This window comes from Cavia porcellus, unplaced genomic scaffold (genome assembly GCF_034190915.1).
Source record: "Cavia porcellus strain 051 isolate PalLab524CR breed Dunkin Hartley unplaced genomic scaffold, mCavPor4.1 scaffold_10, whole genome shotgun sequence".
Classification (NCBI taxonomy): Eukaryota; Metazoa; Chordata; class Mammalia; order Rodentia; family Caviidae; genus Cavia; species Cavia porcellus.
Window position 1 is genome coordinate 55,447,177 of NW_026947493.1, and position 23,168 is coordinate 55,470,344.

General features: G+C 44.6%; 1 protein-coding gene and 1 non-coding gene across 2 annotated transcripts in view; one reads left to right on the forward strand and one right to left on the reverse strand.

Annotated features, from left to right (window-relative positions):
• Tpd52 (tumor protein D52) overlaps positions 1–766 on the reverse strand; it is a 92,962-nt gene extending 92,196 nt beyond the window's left edge. The window contains exon 1 of the mRNA XM_063257490.1: positions 598–766. Coding sequence (XP_063113560.1) covers positions 598–616 — 19 coding nt within the window. The 5' untranslated portion in view covers positions 617–766. The remainder of the gene's footprint in view (positions 1–597) is intronic.
• Positions 767–22,696: 21,930 nt separating this feature from the next.
• Positions 22,697–22,823, forward strand: LOC111754680 (small nucleolar RNA SNORA11). Its single transcript, XR_002789358.1, has one exon. It is a non-coding gene; the product is annotated as a small nucleolar RNA SNORA11 (small nucleolar RNA).
• The last annotated feature ends 345 nt before the right edge of the window (positions 22,824–23,168 follow it).

Sequence of the window (23,168 nt, forward strand, 5' to 3'; positions counted from 1 at the left end):
GTTGCAATCGCTGGTTTATTATCAGCAGAAATCTCCAGAAGAGAGCTATACTTAAACCTAAAAACCATGCTCTTCTATTCCTGCATCTCACAGAGATTTCACTGGGGCAATTTCACTTGCGTTATCAAGATAGAAAGCCACGGTAAACTAAGCGTTTTGTGGTTGTGGGATTTCATGTTAATAGGTAAAAGAAAACCTTTACTACAAAACACTCCCTTCCCCCAATTAAACGCACCAACGCGACTCCACAATCCAGGGACACCTGATAGGCTAAAGCTCTACACCCAAAACCACCCGCACGCGACAAGCCAAGCCACCGGCCACCGCAGCTGGACAGCGCGGAAGTCCTCAGCCACGGCCTCTCCAGAGGGACCGAACCACTGCAGGTCTCGCGCGCGGACGCCCACGCAGGGCCTGGTGCCCCCGCACACGCGCGCCCGCGCACACGCACACACGCGCACGCCCGAGCCCCGCCGCTCCCTACAGTGCGGCCGCCCCGACCCGGCTCCGACCGGACAGACGCAGCAGGCGGCGCGAGCCGGAGAGGGTCGGCCCCCGCGCGGCCCCGGACCCCGCGCCCCGCCGCGCCCTCCTCACCTCGCTCTCCGCGGTCCATGTCGCCAAGGCCGCCCGCCCGCGTCTTCTGCGCCCGGCCGCCGCCGCCGCCCAGCTCCGCCCGCCCACCGCGCCGCGAGCTCCGCCCGCCTCCGCCGCGCCCGGCCCGCCGCGCCCCCGCCCGCGGCTCCCCGCGGAGTCCCCACCCCCGGCGGGGCGGGCGTCACCGACCACCTGACCCGCGACCTGCGCGCCCGCCACGTTGGCTGGGAGCGGCGCGAGACGCCGCGGGCGCGTCAAGTTCCCTGGGAAATCGGAAAAGTTTCTCGCAGGCTTTGGAGACGCCGTCTCCGCCCGCGCGCGCACCTGCACGCAGGTACCGAGGCCGCGGAAACGCGGAAGGACGCTTGGAAACGCCAGGAGCTGTGTCGCCCCCACTAGGACCCTAGGATGGCTCCCCTAACTAGGTCAGAAAGCCGCGGAAGCGAAAATGACAGCCCTTTGGAAAATAGCACGCTCCTGTCTCATCACACGAGTGTGGATCTGTAGGTGACGGATCAGAATGACGTCCTTGTGCTTGGAGTGCAGGGCTGAGGACCACACGGAAATGAATCAAATCTAATGAAATGAGTCGGCCCACACGCAGGAAATATCAACAGAGATGTTTTGAAAAACGCGTGTTGAGGCTTCCTGGCCACTGATCAAAGGCCAGTTTGAAATCCTTGTGACAACAGTTTGAATTATTCGCATTATCAGCCTTCTGTCCTCTGTGAAGTCCAGTCCTCAGGGAGCGCCTCAATTTCCCTGCCATCTGCCATGGCAGGTGCGAGCCTACTTTCTGCGTCACGCGTGGAGCCTGGCTTGGCCTTCAGCCCTGATCACTGTACCTGCACTAGGGTGTTGTGTGTTTTAAGTCACTGGTAGTTACGGGAAGCAGCACCACGCTTCCTGTCTCTGTGCTGTCTTGTAGGCACAGCATTCCTGTGGCCCTCTTCTGTGAAGTTCATTCTGCTTCCCCCTCAACCTCCAGGGTATCATAATGACCCCCTCTCTCATCACCCTTTTCTTGCGGGACATACCCCAGGACTGGCCTGCTCCAGATGTACCTGTTTTACAGTCCAAGCAGACAGCAAATTCCAGGAAGGCAGTCTCATTTTGATCATCTTTGTAGCCCTCTAGCTATGACACCTGTGTGGCAGTTTGGGTCTTGGATGCCCCATGTGTTAAAGGTCGGGTCCCCAGAGTAGTGTGGCTCCTGGTAGGCCTCTGAATGGCTGGGGTTCTGCCTTTGAAAAGCAGAGTGGGACCCCCTGTCTGTTGGCTTTTCTCTCCTGGGCAACAGAGGAGCTGCTTTGCTTGGCCACAGACTCCCTTTTGTGATCATCTGCATCACCGGAACCAAAACAACAGCGCCAATTGATCATAGAGTAGAACCTGCAAAACTAGGAGCCAAGATAAGCGTTTTCTCTTTGCAAGTTAACTTTCGGTTATTTTGACAGTAGAGACTCTGAAAGCTAACACACGAACTTCGATAATCATTGTAATTTTAGCATTCAGGTTTAAATTTTAAAACAAGGTGTACTGTATCAGCTAATGGTCCAGTGTTTGCAATAAAAAAGTGTAATGGTGTGCTTTTTTAAAAATAGATTTTTGGGGGCTGGGGATTTAGCTCAGCAGCATAAGCACCTGCCTTGCAAGCAGGCAGTCGTGAGTACCGATAAAAAAAAAGGAAAAAGACAAAAAACATAAATTTTTAAAAACTGGATGTTGTCATTTGAGACCTTACTCTTTAGGTAAAATAAATCGGACACACGTGTAAATACCACATTGTTTCTCTGGTGTGAGAAACCAAAAGGACAAAATGTATAATAGGTATTGTGAAATAGGAAGAAAATGTTCAAATGGGAAGGAGAACAAAGGAGGGAAGAAGAAGAAGAAAGGAAGGAAGGGAAAAATATGAGAAAAAAATGGAGACAAAACTTTTGTAAATGAGAAGTTGAAGGGAGGATAGGGAAATGGGAAAAAAAGAATCAAGTTATATCATATACAAACTCCCTATGTATCAGGTACAAATTCCCTATGATGAATGTGATCATTATATATTCCTAAAATATACCGACAAAAATCTTAAAAAAAAAAAAAAAAAAAAAAAAAAAAAGCCGGGTGGTGTGATGCACACCTGTAACCCTAGCACCTGGGAGGCTGAAGTAGGAGGATTCCCACAAATTCAGAATTAGTCTGGGGAACATAGTTCATTACCAGCACAAGCTTCAATTTCAAGAAAAAAAAAAAAAACAAGGAATTATGTAATGTGATAAAGAAGTTTTGACTAACTGATACTTCAACTATCATAAACATCTGGAAAGATGCACAGACTATTTATTAATTTTTGGATAAATAAATAGCACTTAAAAATGAGTGTGGGCAGAAATGTTTGCTTGCTTATCACAGTGCTAGGCGCCAAACCCACAGTCTGACACCTCTAAGTAGATATCCATTCTGAGCTGCCCCTATCCTCATCTGTTTCATATGGTAACAAATTTAATATATATATGTTATGAAAGGAGATAATGCCTTGTCTTTTGAAGAGTTTTTATACTTGTTCATTGGTGACAGCTTTCACATTTTCCTTCCCTGGAGAACCCAAATATTGTTTGGGAAAACAACATGCCCAAGGGAAAGACTTCCTCTCCTGACTCCCTAGCAGCTAGGGCAGCTTTTCAGCGATGGATGTGAGCACAGCGAGATGCTTGGGATCCCCAAGAAATCATTTAAAAGGATCAAACCAGCGACCTTATTTTTCCCTTCACCCTTCCTGGCTAGAGGTGCAGCAGATACCTTGCAAACAGGAAGAAAGCCCACACCCAGGGTGGCAGGCTGAGGGGGAGGGCAGAAGCATATCCAGTGACATCGCAGGCCTGCCTCTTACAGAAAAAAATAAGTGTCTGACTTGTTTGTTTGTTTTTGGAGATAGTGGGGATTGGACCCATAGCTTTGGCACTGAACTACATCCTCAGCCCTTTTCTTATTTTTGGATTCCAATTTGTGATCCGCCTGCCTCAGACTCCAAGAATGCTTGGGATTACTGCACCACCACACCTAGCTATGCCTGACTTTCTTAAACCAGTGTAGTTGGGTTCCTGTCATACGGTGCCCAGTGCAGTGCTAACTGCAGCAACAGTCAGCTTTTAAATCCCTCCTATGTCTGTAATCCCAGCACTTGGGAGGTTTTGAGACCAGCCTGGGTTACAAAGTGAGCTCAAGGCCAGCCTGAACCACATAGTGAGACCTGTCTCAAAAAGACACCCCCCACCCAAAATTCCCCGCCTGCCATGTGCCCACGTAGATGTGTTCATGCAGTGCTGATGTTTAGGCAGTTACTTAATTTTTTCTATGAGATTAAATAAGTTCAAACTATGGACAGCATGGTACATATTTCCACAAGCCCTGCTACTCTGTTCTGTCTGCCTTTTACTTATTTTTCTGACAAACAGCATCTGCACATGCAACTCTGCTGTGTTACATCTTTGATGAGCAATGTGTCTATTTCAGCTTTCTGAGGCATCCTTGGGGAATGCCTAGCACTTAGAGTACCTGAGTGAATTTAGCTAAACCACACTTAAACGGCTTAAAGAGAGCAAGCTACATTTACTTTGTGGTAATGGTACTGTTAATGGCAACTTGGATCTTGTTTGCTTGCTTTTCCAAATTCACATCCTTTCATGTAGTTTCTATAAGAAGCAAGAGACAAGCAGGCGGTCATGAGTTCGATCCACGGTACCGATAAAAATTTTAAAAATAAATAAATAAATAAATAATTTTTTAAATTTAAAAAAAAAAGAAGAAGCAATAGAATTCTCCCATAGCCAATGGATTGAAGTGAGTGAATTGCTGTTTGTTTGTTTGTTTGTTATGAGACAAGGTCTCAACATGTAATCCAGGATGACCTTGAACTCACTTTGTAGCCCATGCTGGCTTCAAACTCACAGCAGTCCTCCTGTCTTAGCCTCCCAAGTGCTGGAATTATAAATGTGTTACTACATCCGGCTGAACTGCTGTTGACTGAAGCAATGACTCCTGTGGCTGGAGAAGGTCCAGGACATAAACATCTCTATACACTTTCCTTTGGCCATACTTCCAGCCTAGGGTTACCCCAAAAGGATCATCATGGGCAAAAGGTCAAAGGCCCTGACAGAAGATTCAGGTCACTTTAAGCAGGAGATCTGAGAGCTTCAGGATGAACTGAGATGTTAATTTGGTGCCAGGAACCCTTTCCCTAAGGAGCAGCACTGGTCAGCTGTCTCAAGAGCCCAGGGCTCAAGACAGGGGCCCCCAGTACTCAGGACCTATAGTTGCCAGAAAAGATAAAATACTCAGTTCAATTTGAATTTCAGGCAAATAACAAGTAATTTTTAGTTTTAAGTATATCCCACATAGTATTTGTAACACCATTAATACTGAAAAAAATATTTTCATTATCTGAAATTCTTAAGCATCTTGTATTTTTATTTGCTACCCTTCCTGTCTGGCTTACTGACTGGTCAAACCAAAGGCATAGGATCCCTCGGTTTTGAAAGTTACCATCCAGGGCTGGGGATGCAGCTCAGTGGTACAGTGCATGCCTAGCATGCACAAGACCCTAAATTCAATCCCCAGTACCACTGGAGAAGAAGAAGAAGGAGAGGGAGGAGGGGGAGGGGGAGGGGGAGGGGGGAGGGGAGGGAGAGGAGGAGGGGAGGGGAAGAAGAAGAACAAAGAGAGACAGTTATCAACCAGGAAAAAGGCAGACTCTGAACTGTGAAAAGAAACAAGGGGGTAAGAGTTAAACAGTTGAAGAAAGCAACAACAAATTTTGGAGAAAGTTTGATTTAATGTCAGGTAATTAGCATTTAATTGCTAAAAAAATATAGCCATCTTCTCTGTAGTCTTAGCTGGGTAAAACACTGAAGATGAGATAAGCAACTTAAAATGTGCAGAAATGGATATTGGCAGGAAAGAGTACTGAACACTAATGGAAGTTGGACATGTAAGTTCCTAACCATTAACAAGAAGCAATCGCATGTTATTGATTTGGGCTCTGTTAAGAAGAGCCATAGACCACTTCATCTTCATATGGAAGCCACCGAATTCTGAGTATTTATCAAATTACATCATGAGAGCTGGGATTGCACAGAGAGATGTGGACTCCTTTCCTCCTGTCTTTACTGCATTCCTGTTTTCCCATTGACCTCAGGATGTAAACGGCCTGGAGTACACCCGGATTCCACAATAAGTGATAAGCAATGTTTTTCCATGTGTAAACTGTTGTTTGACTCAGTTCCTTTGCCAGGACAGTTGGTTTTCTTGAGCTCCAGGACACGTCTTGCAGAAGGGTACAAGGTAGCTTACTGTTAGGATTTAAATCTAGAATGTCCTCCAAAAGCCTTGTGTGTTCAGGGGTGCAGCTTCTGGAAGGTGCTTGACCAGTGGATTAATCCCCCATGAATTGAGCTAAATCTTCTCCTGAGGCAGGGCCTGGCTGGAAGGGGCTGGTAACTGGGGGTGGGGCCTGGAAGAATACACCTCCCTTCCCAGACCCTCTCTTTTCTCTCTGGGCTTCCAGATCACCATGAGGTGAGCAATTTTCCTCTGCCTGTGGTCTTCCACTATGCTGTTTCTGCCCTGTAGCCCACTGGCTGTGTCCTGAAATTGTGAGCCAGAATAAACCCCTCTCTACTAAGTTGTGGGTGCTGGATATTGTGTCTCCGGATCGGAAAGTGACTTAGTGAGGATGCAGGTTCCCAGGGGCAGGGCTGAGCAGCCCACCATCAGGAAATGGAGCACGGCAAGGCCAGGTTTGGGACCTGGGAGTCATCACTTAAACCATCACAATCCTGGATGTCTTACATAAGCTTCTCTGGTTCACTGACTTCATCTCTAAATGTAGAGTCTACTTTGGAATAAAGACAGCTTTTGGCACATATTTGTTCATTTCTAAAATGCATTTTATTGAGATATTCATAGAATTTACCCTTTGTAGTGAATACTTTAGTGATTTTTACTGTAGTCACAACATAGATTCATCCTTTTACCCTCCCAATGCTACCAGAATTACATTTAAGGGACATCTACAGGACGAGGAAAATACAAGAGGCCACACAAGGATAACTGATCTTGCAGATCTGAGGAAGCCAAGTGCTAACCTGGCAATGAAGAAAGCCAAGAAGAACCTAATTAAACAGAACTTCCAAAGACCTCAGGGCTGGCATCAGGTATCTATAGAGTCAGAAGGAGAGTGAGGCTTGGGGCGGGAGGATGGGTTGAGCGTCTACTTGGAAGGTTCCAGTTAGTTAGGTTCCAGTTCACTGCTCCTCTTTCAAAAATAAGATTAGGGTGATTTCTCTGGAGGAAGAAATTGGGCAGTCAAGTCTATAACTTGGAGCATAGTAAGCACCTTTGAGGGAGGTGCTTAGGAGCTCCACTAGAGTGCACATTCTGAATGCCAAAATCTCTGGCAGCCTCCTCCTGGCTTTGAGGAGGAGCCTGAATAACACCCACATCTCATGGATTTGACCAGTCTAAGAGAAAAGAACTAAAAGGTTGAAATTGGGTACACGTGGTCACAGTTTCAGGCAGTAACCTGAAACTCATGGTGTAACATCTTGCCCAGGTACCCAGAGGGCTAAGCAGCTGCTGAAGGCTGATGGCACGCAGCAGAGAACCAATAAGGGGAAGCTAGGGACCAAAATAATCACAATACATGGCTGACAGGAGGTAAACCGTACCAGGAGAAGAAAATAAACAGATTTTTAAAGTTATCACATTCAGAAAAATAAGTAGAGATACTCGTTGGTATGCACCAAAGAAAAAGAAATATGAAACAAAAATAGTTTGCTCTACCAAAAAAGAACATTCTGAGAACAAAGAATTCTTAGGAATTAAATATATAGAAGACATTTAAAAAAAAAAAAACTCTTGTAGGTAGGTGGAATAAAGACATCCAAAGATACCTGTGTCCTAATCCCCAGAGCCTATGCAAAAAATAAATAAGATAAAATAAAATAAGAAGACTTTACAAGCATGACTCAAGTTAGAAATGCTGAGATGGGGATGTCATCCAGTACTGTGGGGTGAGCCCAGGATCACTGCCGGAGGTCATAAAACCAAAGCTCTTCTGGCTGCCTTGAGTCAGTTGAGTCATGCTGCAAAAGAAAAACAGGCACAAGAGGTTAAGAAGCAGGGCAGAGACTTGCTCCACTGGTGCTGGTTCTGAAAAGGCAGGAAGGGGTCCAGGGCAGAGGAATGAGGGGTCCCTAGAAGCTGGGGTAGACCTTTGCTGGCAGCCATCCATCCAGAAAGCAGGAACCTCAACCCTAAAATCACGAGTTCTACAAACACCCTGAATAAGCAGTAAGTGATTTCTCTGAGTCCAGAAGGAGTGTGGCCCTCCAGAGGCTTTGTCTAGATAGGTTTCCAAGCCTCAGAACTATAAGGTGGTACATTTGGGTTATTTTGACCCATGGCATGGACAATTTGGAGCATAAAATTAAGTAAATTTCCCAGAGAGGAAGAAAAAAATCTGGAAAATAGAGGAGAAAATCTAAGACAATTAGAAAGCTATGATCTTACAGGTTCAATATCCAAATTAAAGAAAAGACCTCCAGAGTTGTGGAGGAAGAAGGAAATTATCAGCGAAATGATTCAGGAAATTTCCCTAAACTAACAGTCATGATTTTCAGGTTGAAAGACCTCACATGAGGGTATGGGAATAATGCATGTATTTAGGAAATTCAGACCAAGATCCCACAAATTCCTGCGATTAGAAGAGAGGAGTCACATTAAAAGTAAAAAGAACAATAATGCTGGAGTTTTAAAACAATAAAACTGGAAGACAAAGGAAATCTTCCTTTAATTTAGTAAAGAAAAGTGACTTCCAATAAACAAAAGTGACTTCCACTTTACTTTCTCCTTGTACTGAAAGGGCAGAATGGGAAGCAGGCCAGGAATCTAAGGGTGAGTAATGTTCGGACAGAGGGGAAAAACACGCATGATTCATAGTAGAAAACTGATGGGTCACACCTAAGAACAGAAGTATCAATATATACAAGTTTTTGAAAATATGAAAGTATTCTGCACAACAAAGGAAATAACAGAAAAAGAGGAAATATTTGCAAACTATCCATCTGACAAGAGATTAATATGCAGAATATATAAGGAACCCAAAAACTAAGTAAGTAAATAATCAGCTTCTGGAAGGTGCAAATGATCCAAATAGATATTTCTCAAAAGAAAATATACAAATGATCAATAAGAGTATGAATCAATATTCTACATCACCAATCAGGGAAATGCAAATCAAAGCCACAATGATATATAGCACACCCCAGTTAGAATGGTTATTATCAAAAAGACCAAAAGTGAGGGCTGGAGATTTAGCTCAGTGGCACAGCGCCTGCCTGGCAAGCGTGAGGTCATGAATTCCATCCCTGCTACCAAAAAAAGAAAAAGGAAGAAAAAAGAAACCTTGTCATTTATAGCAGCAAAATGGATGAAAGTTGAGGATACTAGATGAAATAAGTTACACAGGCACAGAGAGACACATGCCACATGTTCTCACTCATATGTGGTAAAGAATAGACCTGACCATGCTGCACCTTCAGTGGATTAGTACTGCTTGGAAGTCCTGTCCTGGGCATGTCTGGATGGCTTCTGGAGGCATGGCCTTTGCTGCCTCGTGTGGTGCCTGGCCCTTCCTCTCTGGCTCTGCTCCCTGCTCTGCTTCCTGACTGCCAGGAACTGGGCAGCTGCACTCTGCCACACCCTTCTGCCTGAGGTTTCTAACACGGAGCCAACCAGGCCTATAACGGAGTTACCTACAACTGGGAGCTTAGCAAACTTCACCTCCTTGGTGTGGTGGGTGGTCAGGTGTGGGGGCTCAGCATCAGGAAAGCTAATACCGCAGAGTAGAGGTTACCTGAGACCAGGATGGGTGGTGGAGATGGAGAGAGGTTGGTTAATGGGTACCACAGTACAGACGGAGAAGAGAAATACTATCTCATGTTCTACAGCACAGTAGAGTGGCCTTGGTTGACAAAAATTAATTACATATTTCTAATAGCTAGGAAAGAGGATTATGGATGTTTCCAATAAAAGATATGGAAATGATAGATATTTGGGATGACACATATGCCAGTTATACTGATCTAGTCATTACACATTGTTTTAGAGTACTGATGAAATAATAATAGTTACTTCTTGATAACAGGATCAAATTATTTCTATTACTCTAGTTTGTTTTTGATATTTTCTTTAAGACAATTACAAAAGAAAACCAGTTTTTTAAGCAGCTACTGTACATCGTCGAAGGAATCAGTGAGTATGGTATCTATGTTAACTCCATTGCACAAGGGCCCCAGAACTCCAGTCTTGAACGTACTAATTCATCATCACCTGGCTGCCTGGGACCTTTTCAAGAACCGTTTTTACTTTTAGCAGTCACTGCTTTGCCCAGAGCCAAGTTCTGCAATCACCTGGGATTTCTGTCCTTTTTCCTTTTTCAAACACAGATTTTTAGAATGCAGAGCAAGAACTCAATTATGCACCATCAAGAATGACCCGCATTGCCCAGCAAGAGCCGTGACTCAGCTGAGAAGATGACGCTCTGGAGAGGGCTCCAGGCGCTACTGAAGACCTCATGCACGTTCTCCACACCGCTAACCTGCACATCTAACTAGTTAAAATGGCAAAACTTATGCTTGTTCTACCATAAGTAAAAAAGAGTCACCCAGATGTTCCCTTTATCCACTTCTATTTAACTAACTTGTAACTACTAGTTGACTATTTGGGAAGGACAAAAAATATTGTTGCATGGCTGGGGATTTAGCTCAGCAGCATAAGCAACTGCTTTGCAAGCAGGCGGTCATGAGTTCAATCCCTGGTACAGATAAAAAAGAAAAAAGAAAAAAAAATATTGTTGAACACGTTTGAGGAAGATGCTACTTGTGGTACAATCTCGTAACAATCCGTGTTTTCTGAAGGCAGCCTGTGGTGTGAACTTTGAAGTTTTTCTCTTACTTTGTTTGTCATTCAAAATGAATATGTGCCAAACATGATGGCACACACTTGTAATCCCAGCACTCAGGAGGCAAAAGGAGTGTGAGTCCAAGTCAGCTGGGGCTGTATAATGAGTTTGAGGCTGGTCTGGACTAAAGGGGGGGGGAGAGACCCTGTCTCAAAAAAAGAGATTCCAGCAGGGTGCTGAGAGAGCTACAGCCACGTGGCTCCTTCAGGCAACACACTGTGGCCGTGGTTAGGCAGACTCCCTGGGAGACGACCTGTGAGGTGGACGTGGATATGAAGTGGACCTAACAGGGATGTGCTCTGGGGGCCGCGCCTGTGGGGAAGAGAAGCACCAAGGTCTTGAGAGAAAGAGTGAGCTGTGGGTTGGTCACAGTGAAGGCCTCACACCCTTCCTCCATGAAGTCCCTTTGAAGTTGTCCCAAACTGAAGAGGCCCTGCCTGTCTCCTCTGGCATCAACCCATCCTAGAGGGCGGGCAGCCCATAGGAAAGGATCTTAGGCAAGGTGGCTTTCTGTGATAGAGGAGGAACTTTGCTGAGCGCCATCAGCTGCTCACTCTGCTCAGTCCCAACTGAAAGGATGAATAGATGGCCTCACTCTGCCTTTCTTCTTTGCTAGCATAGGGTCTCAGGATGTAGTTCAGATTGGTGTTAAACCCAGTATATAACCCAAGCTGGTCAAAGGCGGCTTCACTCATGGTATATTTGAAGCCCAGCTTCTTTTTCAAGCCTTAAAAAAGAAAAGCCCTAAACTGCTTTATGGGCTTTGTCGTAGGTCCAAAACACACAATAAGACAAGTACCCCTCCTCCACCCAGGTAGCAAAATAAAATTGCTCATTAAAGAGGCTCTCCACAGGCCTCACGCATCCCTCCTCTCAGGGAAAGCACCAAGGAAGAGGAGGCTTCCAAAGCCACTATGGAGATGCAGGTGTAAGATTGCCTTTACAGCGCCCCTCCTGACAAAGGAAAGAAATACTCTCTGCCATCCCTCCCAATAAACCATCTGAGGTCTCCCAGTTAACCAAGGTCCATATAGAATCCTACTTGTTGGCTTATAGATGAACTATGTGGAAAACCATTCCTGTGGTCTTCAGCATTTTCTGCAAGATCTTTTATCCTGCACTTTTAAAAGTTGAATCATTGTCTCTAGTTCCACTTCATTATATTAAATACCAGAATTACAATGAAGCCAAAGATCAGTGTGGATACAGTCATATGCTGATGCTCTCCGCAACCTTGGAGTGACAGTGTGACATCTTGTAAATGAGGACACTGAGATGCAAAGATAGAAGGAAATTCCTGACACTCTCTTGCCTCTTAAATGTCTGAACTTTAACTCCCTAAAGCCCCGGGCCAGAGCCAGGACAGAGCGCTGTTCACTACACAGCTGAGTGGGAACAGCTGAGTCACAGCGCTGTCACTGCTGAATCAGGAAAAAGAAGCAACCACAAATGAGCCTTTCCCATTTAACCCAGTAGCCTGGAGCTCATCCCAGGGGTAGACCAATGACTAAAGGACTCATCAGACTGTGTTGAGTCTTGGGGCTGGAAACGGCAGCAAGTGGACCTCTGGTTTGGTCTTTTGTCTTTGGGCAAATGCCTTTACCACTGTGTTCACTTTCCTGGGCAAGCAGTTGAATCCCAAAGAGAACTAGGAAGCAGGGCTGCAATTATTCATGAAGGGGCAATCAGAATCCAGGCTCCATTTGCTGCCTGAAGTGAATTAGGCTGGAGGAATGAGTCCTCCCAGTTTGTGATACAGGCAGCCACAGCCAGGCTAAATTGACTTCGCTAATGTTTCAGCAGGAGACGTTCTCCTGGTAGGGGAGGGGACCCCTGTCTGTACAATATAGTTTAAGAGATATCGGATGACTGCTGAAAATTGAATGGACAATGGCCAGCCCTACAGCTACCAATCAGGAGGCCAAACTACAGACTCTGTTGCCATCAGCCCAGAACAGCAAGGACTTGCTGATTCCCTGTCAGCTCCCTGCTCTGTGTCAGCCCAAGAAAGCCACAGCCCAGTCCCACCAGAGGCCTGCTGCCTGCTGCCTTCTCCAACTTCCCCACAACGCAGCGCCAGTGAACCCAAAACAAAAGCCTTCTTCCCTCTCTGTTTCCTGCACTATGAATCTCCCCAGATCCCTCTCTGCCTTTGAGACACTGCCAAGCACAAAAGGTAGCGGCCCACTCCCTAGTGCAGCAGGCTCCGGATGCAACGCCTGCTGGTTTTCACTGGGGTGGTCTTTGCTGTTTCCACAACTTTCCTAGGAGCTGTCAAATGCATGGTCCATACTGCCTTGGCTGCAGGTCCCAGTATCGCCTGGCTCAGCACCAGGGAAGCCCCTTGGGTGGGGTGGCAATGACACAGTGGGGCCAGCATCAGGCCTCAAATCTGCCCTCTTGGCACTGAGTTGGTGGCTCCTTATTGCTTGGTATTCCAGTTGCTCATTGGTTCTCAGCTGCTTGGCACCCTTCTGGACCAGGCCATTTCTTTTCATACTTTTTCCTTTTCTATCTTTCAATTTGAGTCACTCTAAGTGACTAAGGCCATAAAAGGAGAAAAAATGGGGCAAAATTGGCATTGTAGGTCCTTTTAGCCTACATTTTAAACGTCATGCTCATTTATGTGATGGTGTCAGTTTTTCAAAACGTTTCGTAAGTGAATAAAGCAGAGATGTAAAACACTGTGGTTTGCTTGAAAAATCTTGTTTGTGAAATTTTTCTTCTTTTGGAAATTTTCTGGCGCCCTTTGCTGCTTTTTTAGCTGTGACCTCTGAACACTTCCTCAGCCCGAAGCTCCTCCTCCGTAGATCTTTCCTTTCACCTCTAACAAACTCATAAACAGAAGAGGTCAGCTGGTCAGCAACTTACGGAAGCCCTTTCCATCTTTCTTCTTGTAAAACCTTTTGAGTCCTTTGTTACTGGCCTATTTTTTAAGTCGCTAATGAATTTACCAAACCACTTGGTGTGCAGACACACTTGGTTGTGCATCACCAATAAAACTGAGTCAAATTCTTCTGTCTTCTTTTGATGTTGTTTTTTTGGGGGGAGCAGTGTCCTGGGAGTTGGCTTTGAAGGAAAGAAAAACCTGCTTTTCTGCAAGGCACAGATTGTCAAGGTCTGGTGGACCAGTGTCAGACTGGGACCTGACACACATGCACAGACATCACTTCTGACAGTTCATTGCAGGTTATCATGGGCTCATCTATATGTAAATCCTCCCCTCCTCCAGGAAAAACTGCCTCTTGATATTTTCAGTATAATTGTAATTCTTGTGATGTTGTTGTTTGAGGCAGGGTTCTGCTATATAGCCTAGTATGGCCTTGAACTTGAGGTGATTCTCCTGCCTCAGCCTCCTGAGTGCTGGGATTATAAGCATATCAGGCTCCTGGGACTTCTTTCTAAATATATAACTTCCCCTGAGCTGTCAGAGTTCAGTCTGGGGAAAGATCTGACTTGAGTAAGATTATTCATTTGGGGGAATCTTAGTAAACAAAGGGAAATGAACTTTCTTAGGTCCAATTTTATTGGTATGCAGAAGACACCAAACAAGGTTTGGATTCAATAATGGTTTCACTAAAAAGTACTCAGTCAAAGGTAACGAGTAATTTGACAAATTTAATAAAATAAACCCATTTCCCTAATAAACCTCCCACTCCTTGTTTTTATTGTTTTGATTCTTTCTGTTTTTTTGAGACAGGATCTCTTCAGCCCCAGGCTGGCCTGAAACTCACAGCAATCCTCCTGCCTCAGGCTTCTCAAATGCTGTTATTACAGGCATGAGCTACCGCACACTGCTATGTTTAGACCTATTTTAAATTTCAGCATTGTGATCACTGTTGGACAGGCTGCGTCTATCTTTCCTCATACAACGGCCACACACTGGCTTGGTTTTTATACTCTGCACCACAGCCTAGACAAAAGGAAGTCTGGGGCCTTAAAGTAAATCAGGGTAATTCTACCACTTGGGAGGCTGAAGCGGAAGAATAACAAGTTTGAGTCCCACCTGCGCAATAAAATAAATGAAAAATGGCAAAAGATGTGGCTCGGTGGTTGAGGTTCCCTGGGTTTTATGCCCAGTACTGTGGGTGGGTGCAGAATCAAGGTCCAGCCACCTGGTTTTTCTCTGGATTGACACTGTCACCCCCGATCACAAGGATAACGTGAAAATGTCTCTTTTACTCTACATCAGACAAGTGGGGGAAATTAGGGGACACATGGGCCTCCCTAAGTTTTATAAAACAATACTTATCTCTCTTGCTCAGGACCCTTCTAGACAAAAGGTCTGGCTGAAGGAAGAGGCTGATGAGACAAGCGAAATTCCAGCTACTGGAATGGGACCGCGCTGGTGTCTGGCAGTGGAGGAATCACCTTTAGGTGTTTACAGCACGGGGAGTGGGAAGGGTCTGTCTTTAAAGCCATGCCTGGACCCTTTCTCCTACCTCTCTGAGATTCTCACAAGTGCCTTGAATTTCCCTGTCCTGCCCCCACCAGACTGCTCAACCACCCCCCACTTCAGGCTACGCAGGGATCCTCTGGAAGCCACGAGGTTGGGCCACTCCTGTGCCTCCCTGGCAAAGCCCTGCGAAGCCCTCTGGGTGTCTTCTCTAGTCCTGTTTCTGCAGTCATCACTCAGTCATGCCATGGGACAGACAGATGGCTGTAGAGACACGCAGGACTGACTGGACTGACTGCCCTTAGGTAGCCTCACAGAAAATTATTTGAACTGAATCGGGGACCTTAAGGCTCACCAGCCATTTGGGAGGTCGCACTGTCTATAGTCACCCTGCACTCCCTGACTGATGCTGGTCCCACTTGGGGACACCGGCGATTATCAGCCACACTGTGCTTGTAATGGGGATGCTTATCTTAGGAGGCTGCAAGCAAATCTCCCCTTTGCTCCAGACAGAGCAGGATGCTCTTTTTGTGCTCCAAGAGTGTATAAAATAAGAGAGAGAGAGAGAGAGAGAGAGAGAGAGAGAGAGACAGAGATAGAGATAGAGACAGAGACAGAGACAGAGACAGAGAGGAACCAAGATGTCTCCCAAAACACACCGACTTGAGCCTTAGGGCTGACCACTAGACACCAGCAAGTATTTAAGGGACCACCACCAAAAGAATGGGCAGCCTGCAGACAGTCGCAGAAATCTCTCCCAAATGAGACTCAGTTATTTTAAGATGTTTTCCAGAGGGTGAACAGACTTCTTGTTACTAGGTAACCTGGGCACAGTTTTCCTTATGATTCAGTTAACCCAGTGAAACAGGCAATTCAAAATTCACCTCTCATTTTCTGTGAAGCCATCTGTGGCACCACCACCTTGGCTTTGCGAGGCACCTTCACGTCACCCGGGGCTGTCTCAGATGATGGAGCTGCCCTCAAGTCCTCCCTGCACCTGGCAGAGTGCAGCTGCCACCTCTGGTTTACCGCTACAGGTATGTCAAGAGCCCAGGCAGTGCTACTGAAGGGGATCCGTCTGGCTTCTACACCAGACTCAGGTGCTGGGGCGACTTGTTCAGCGAGCTGGGCCCTGCACTGGGCCCCAGCACACCCACAGTTGTGGTAGGTACTGCAGGTGGGCCTTCTCTCACTGTACTTGTCATCCTATTAATGTGGCCAAATTAATGTCACAGGAGACGAATGAAACAGATTTAGCCCCAGTGTCTGTGAGTTGTTTTAATCCTGGGACCAACAGACTGGAACACGCTCAGGACATTTCCCAGTGGGTCTCGAGTTTCTGCACATCCCGGGAGCAGGGCCACTGACTGGCTTCACTGGCAGTTGTACAGGAACGATTGGAGAACTGAACGAGTGTACCCTCCCAAGAACAGGGCAGGCTGCTGACGGCCCTGTGAGATGCTGTCTCCTCCCCAAGCAAAAGTTAGGTGGGCTTCTCTTCCTTATAAAAGATACAATGTCCTGAGTTCAGATCTCTTCATTCCAGTGCCACCCACAAGAATATGCAGCCCACCTTTTGTATTTGGCAGACACTGAGACTCAGGCTACTCTTTTAAAAAGGCAAATTGCCAGGCGTGGTGGTACACGCTTATAATCTCAGCACTCAGGAGGCTAAGGCAGGAGGATCATCATGGGTTCAAGGCCAGCCTGAACTATGCAGCAGCATAATAAAAAAAAATTTAAAAAGACAAAACACATCAATACTCTGATTACACATTAGCAATGACTAATAAAATGTGAAGGCTTCCCCAGAGAGCTGGATGTTATCTCCTGCCACAATGTATGGTGTAAGTATGATACATGACAGGGCAGGTTCTTGAATCTATTTTCTTCTTTTGAGAAATGTGAAGAATAGCTATGCCTATATTATGGGATTTCCTAGAGGATTAAATAAAAGAATCTGCAAAATATATTCAGTAATCTTGGCATACACTGTGTCTAACTGCATCTAAAATGCTACCAAATCTTAGATGTAGCATTAGCTAGATGTGGTGGACCTTTAAGACCTGCATCCCAGAGCTTCCAGAAAGATGGCAGATAGATAACAGCTGGCTACAGAAGCTCCCTGAGATAGTCAACTTAGAATTCAACATAATACAGAGTGGGGAGCCCCAAACAGAAGATGAATTCTCTCGTCCCAAGAAAAAATTAAGGTGACTTGCTGACTATCTGAGGTCCTGCCACGACTGGCCGAGGTCCCCCCGTAACTTGCAGAGCCGTCTGAGGTCCCGCTGCTTGGACTCACTGGAGGTGCAGTTACATTGAGTTCGGGGGTCAGCGAGCCAAACAGAGAGCTGAGTTGGCAGGGTGCCTACATCGACCTGTGGTGAGTGACAGGAGTGGAGCCATTCCATAAATAGGGGGACTCCGCAGATGACATTTTGGGACCAGGCAGGACTGGCAAGTACAAGTGGCAGCAGTGACTTCAGTTAATTGTTCCCTTCCCAAACAGGATTGGTGAAGTGAGCTAGGCCTGGGTCACGTGACCTGGCTGAGACCCAATAGGTTATCTGAGGTCAAGTCCATGCAGCGGTGGTGCACACTAACCACACTGGCCCAGTGGAGTGGAGCCTCAGAGGTTTGGCTGGTGCAGAGGGGAGGAGGTGCAAAGTAATACAGTAGTGCAGGCCACAGCAGCTTGACTGATCCAGAGGGGAGGGGCCAGCATATCCTGTCCTTGTCTGCAACTCACTAACACACAGCAGTGTGTTAGCAGAAGAGTCAGCTAGCCAGCGCACTTCAGAAGAATTGTAACCAACAAAGAAAGAAACTGGGGACTCCTGGAAGAAGCAAAAAAGATGGGAAGAGGAAACAACAACAAAAAGTTCCCAGGCCCAAACCCTGAGAACACTGACCCAGGACAGCTAAATACAAAGGAGAATGAGAACAGAAAACATGCAATATCAGACACAGCACCAGTGGACATAAAGAGATATATTCAGGACCTCATAGATGAGTTCAAAAGTGAAATATTTAGCCAAATAAAACAAGATGTAAGAAGATTAATAAAAGAGATACTAAGCAGATACAGATGGAAGAAGGGAGGAACTCAAACAAAAGAGAGAACCATTTGGTGAAGAGTATAAAAAAATATAGAATACATGAAGCAGATTCAAATACATCACCAGGAAATTAAAAACTCTATGGAAAGATGGCAAATCAGCTTGAAAGAAACTGAGGATAGATTATCCAAACTGGAGGACAATTTTGCAATGTGTGAGTATGAAAGGGAAAACTTTTTAAAGGTAATATGGAAACAAGCAGTAACAATACAAAGGCTAGAAGATGACAAAAGGATCTATAACTTGAGAATAAAGAATGTGAATGAAGAAGTTGGGATACAAACAATGGAACTACAAGGGTTATTCACAGAAATAATTAAGGAAAACTTCCCAAACATAGGAAAAGGAAATGATATTCTGATATATGAGGCATATAAAACTCCAACTACCTACAACCAAAACAGAACTACATCCAGGCATATAATAATCAAGATCCCAGAAATTCAATATAAGAACAGAATATTAAAAGCTGTTAGAGACAAGAAACAGATCACCTACAGAGGAAGGCCCATCAGAATCACGGCAGACTTCTCGACACAAACCATCAAGTCAAGAAGAGACTGGAGCAAAATATTCCAAGCCCTGAAAGAAAATAACCTCCATCCCAGATTAATGTACCCTGATAAACTGTCTCTAGAAATTAATGGAGAAACAAGATTCTTCCAAGACAAAGAGGAACTTGGGAAATTTGCGACCACCAATCCAACTCTACAGAGAATACTACAGGGCATGCTAGAGAGAGAGAAAAGTACTAGGATTCCAGGAACAGTGGCAGAGAGGCCTCAATGAATGGATTAGAAAACAGAATGAAGAAGATAAGCAGACAACTGATGGCAAAAAAAAGAGCATAACAGAAATGAGGCAGAGAAGATTTTATTCAAAACTGATATGATTGATAGTATCAAGTCTGAGAGTATAGGCAACTACACTGAAGATGACAAGACTCCATGATACACATTTTGATAATTGCCAGTTTTTGAAGTTCTACACTATATACAAAGTCGTGTTTTTATTAATACTGTTATGTACTGATATATTAAATTATGCTATGTCTGATGATACAGCCAATTCTATTGGGGATAACAAGAGACAACACAGGAACCAGGGTAGAACTCTTTGTACAACAGTCTTATATGTTTATTTCATTTCATGTGTTTATAGGAATATGTTTTGTTTTGCCTTGCTTTGTTTTGCTTCTCCCTCTAATATAGAAAGGATAGAAATACATGTTAAGACTCATGCATGTGTAGAATCTATAAACAGTTTATGAGAACTGATCTTATGACACATGATGAAATGAACAGATACTCTGAAGAAAAAGAGACACTGAAATACCCAGTGCTGATCCTGGAGTGTCATAATGTGAAACCCAGCAATAGTATTATTCTTTGTTCAGAATGATATTAGCCTGCTTGGGTTTATTTAATCTTAACATAATTGAAGATATGGATAACTGCATGTATGTTTAAGTGTATAGGATTGACAACCATCTTACTAAGTTTTTATTGGACAGTTGAACAGAACTGTTTGCAGTCTCGCTGTTTGAATCCCCACTTTACATGTTCCATTTTTGTATCTTGAACAACTTTTTGTAAAATGACAATATATAAGCATCAACTAGTGATTTCTTAGTTTGTTTTTTTCTCTGAATGTATGTATTATTTCTACCTATGTTCTGTTTTGTTCAGTCTTTCTTTAAATAAAATTTTTTTTTAAAAAGACCTGCATCCCAGCATTCAGGAGACTGAGGCAGGAAGATTATGAGTTGCAGGCCAATCCTGGCTATATAGCAAACTCAAATCTGGCATGGACTATATGTAGCAAAGCCTTATCTCAAAAGCAATAAGAACAAACAAAGAAGATGCAGCATTATTTTAATGAGGCTGCCAAGAAACTTAAGCGCTGTTAATTTAATTGTGCTTTATTTTATTATGCTTTTTGTTTGTTTTTTGAGACAGGGTCCTTGAATGCACGGCAGCACCCAGGCTGGCTTGAACATGTGATGATCTTCCTCCTTCAGCCTGCCAAGTGCTGGGATTACAGGTATGTGCCACCATCCCAGCCTTGTTATGCATTCGTTGTAGTTGATTTTACGTTTTTTCCTCCCCTTCACTCTCCCCTTCTCTCACCTCTTCACTCACCCGTTCCCTCACCCCCATCCTAGTTGATTTTAAACTGTACCCCAATCTGAGGGATAGTAATATGTTGAGAGATATCTGTCATGGAATGTGTAAGCATATAGCACGCTTGTGACATGTTTCCCTAACAGTGTATCATGACCGAGAGTGGCTCATATATGTGTGTGTGTGTGTGTGTGTGTGTGTCTAATATTAAGCCATTTGTCTAGTTCTACTATTTTAATCATCAACTTCATCAAAATGCGCAGAAATCAGATGGCATAAGTTTTGCGTCTGAAGTGTCCACTAAAGGCCCATATGCTAAATGTTTGGTCTACAGTCTGTCCAGAGGTGGGGGCCCTCAGGAGGCGGGGTCTGGTGGAAGGAAGGTCTGGGGGCATGCCCTCAAAAGGAACTGCTGGGACTGTGGCCCCCTTTCCTATTTTTCTTTGCTCCCTAGAAGCTGTGCTTTGCGCTACTACTGGCTCCCTACTATGATGTTCTGCCTTGCTACAGGCCCAGAAACGATGGGGCCGACTGACCATGGACTAAAACTTCCTGCTTGTTTATAAACCTTTCCTCCTTAAACTGATTTTTTCAGGTTCGTTTCACAGTGAGGAAAGTTGAGTAACATGGATGGTTTATATTAATAAATCTGACCTCTTAGTTTGGTCTTTTTGAGACTGGGTCTCGCTATGCAGTTCAAACAGGACTTGGGCTCACTGTGTAGCACAAGCTGGCTTCAGACTTGCCACGATCCTCCTGCTTCAGCCTCTCGAGTGCTGGGATTACAGGAGTGCACCACCACACCTGGCTTGTGGTTTATATTAATGAATGACCAGTATGTAAGTAGATGGTGAGAAGATGGTAAATCTGACTGGTTTTTAAAAATAAAATAAAAACAATTTTAAAATAGTGAGTCATAAGTTTCAAAATAATTTTTAAATAAATGAAGATTTCAACATACAAGAAACATTTGTGGGACCGTAACAATAACACTTAAATCATAAACAGGTGAATGCACAAGTAGGCTTTCTCCAGATCTACATTTTAGGGAAAGAATATGTAACCTCACATAAAGAGTGAGGGGAACACTAAATGTGCCTATTTCACCAGCTATGCACATCCCAGGGAAAAAGCAGAGAACTGGCAAATAATGAGAGGGTGGAGCTGCCCAGGAGGTGGGGATGCATTTATACCGCGTAAAGAAAAATTCCCGGAAACAAAGGAATTCAGGCTACCCAGCTTGGAAAGAGAAGAGAAAATACTATGTTTATACAAAAGAACTTCAAAGAGAAATACAATCTGTTTTCTTTTTATACTATTGCAACTCAAAACAAAATAGAAGAACAAGTATAATTACAGGAAGGGTTTACAGCTATTATACAGAGTACGGGGTTTTACATAAAACATAATGACCTTCAAAACACTTAACACAAACTCCTTAGAAGCGATTCCATGCCCTTGGTAGAGGCCTGAGGCATGGCTAGGATCTGGCATTTGACCTCCCAGCACCTCCAGGGCTGCACACACTGTGGCCAGGCTCATCTGCCTAAGTGCATACCCGCCACTGGCCAGCACTGTGACACTTTGCTGGGACTACTTTGCAAATCACTCTCCAGATCATGAATACAGAGTGGCCCCAAAGACCAACCTCATGGGTGTAACACGAGACTCTGGCCCCTGAGACGTGTGTCCTGCTGGACCATTTAGACTTGCACCCGGGCGGAGCAGTCGGCCAGCCTGCAGTGCCTCACAGCACAGGGAGAGGGAGATGCCTTTCGAGACTCAAAAGATCCTGTGTATGTTCCTGGACAACCTAGCAAGCTCCCATTTCAAAGGAAAAATTTAAAAAGTACTTTTAAAGCTGTGAAAGCTCTTTATTATAAGCTATTGTTATAATGAATTATTTATGTCTTTACACATGACTTCGTATTACTGCTACTATTGCTACTTTCATTTGCCCTGAGAGGTGGCAAAGTGGCACTCACTATCACCCTCTGATGAACCTGGGACACGATTATGTACAGAAAGACAATGACAACGTTTAATAGTCTTTCTTTTCTTTGAGACAGGATGTCACTAAATTGCTCGGGCTGGCCTCAAATTTGTGATTCTCCTGCCTCAGCCTCCCACCTGTATTTTCTCACTATCAAAAACTATTGAGTATGAACTAGAGATGAGAGAGAAAATCTGGAGCCTGGTTTGTGTTGCTTTTGATTTGTGTACTGAAATTGAACCCAGGGCCTTTGCTACATCACCATCTTTTAAAAATTTTTTTAAATTTTGAGACAGGGTTTCACTTATTTTCCCACGCTGGACTCGGACACACAATCCTCCTGCTTCAGCCTTCCAGAAACTGCAGCTTATTACAGGCATGCACCACCATGCTGGCCTGCAGTTGAGTTTTATATTATGTCAGGAGGGGTAGAAGTAAAGGTTTCTGGGGGTGTGCTCAGAGCAGGTGCCCTGAAGAACGGCTCCTCTGTTTACAGCACTCCAACAGGAATCGAAGGTCATTGTGACAAGGGACATAACACTATGACTTCCCTTTGAGCAAATCTCCTACACATGTACTCTATATGCTTCCATATGGCTTCTGGAGGGTGCCCATGGACAAGCTTCAGGAATGGGGGGAATGCAATGCATTTAGTGGGCAAGCTGTGCATTTTGCATCTGCCTGGTGCATCCATGGGTGATCTATTGGTGGCCCTAGAAGTAAAGACTTTGAATTTCTATTTTCTTTTTTTAAAATTTTATTTAAAAGGAAAAAGAAAAAAAACCACAAAACAAAACAAAGCGGTGTAAGGGTACAAGTAATACAGAACTACAAAAAAAAAAAAGTAAGAAATCACCAGTTAATAGATTACATATTATCATCTTAGAGATAGTTGCTCAAATCACAGTATCAAAGCATA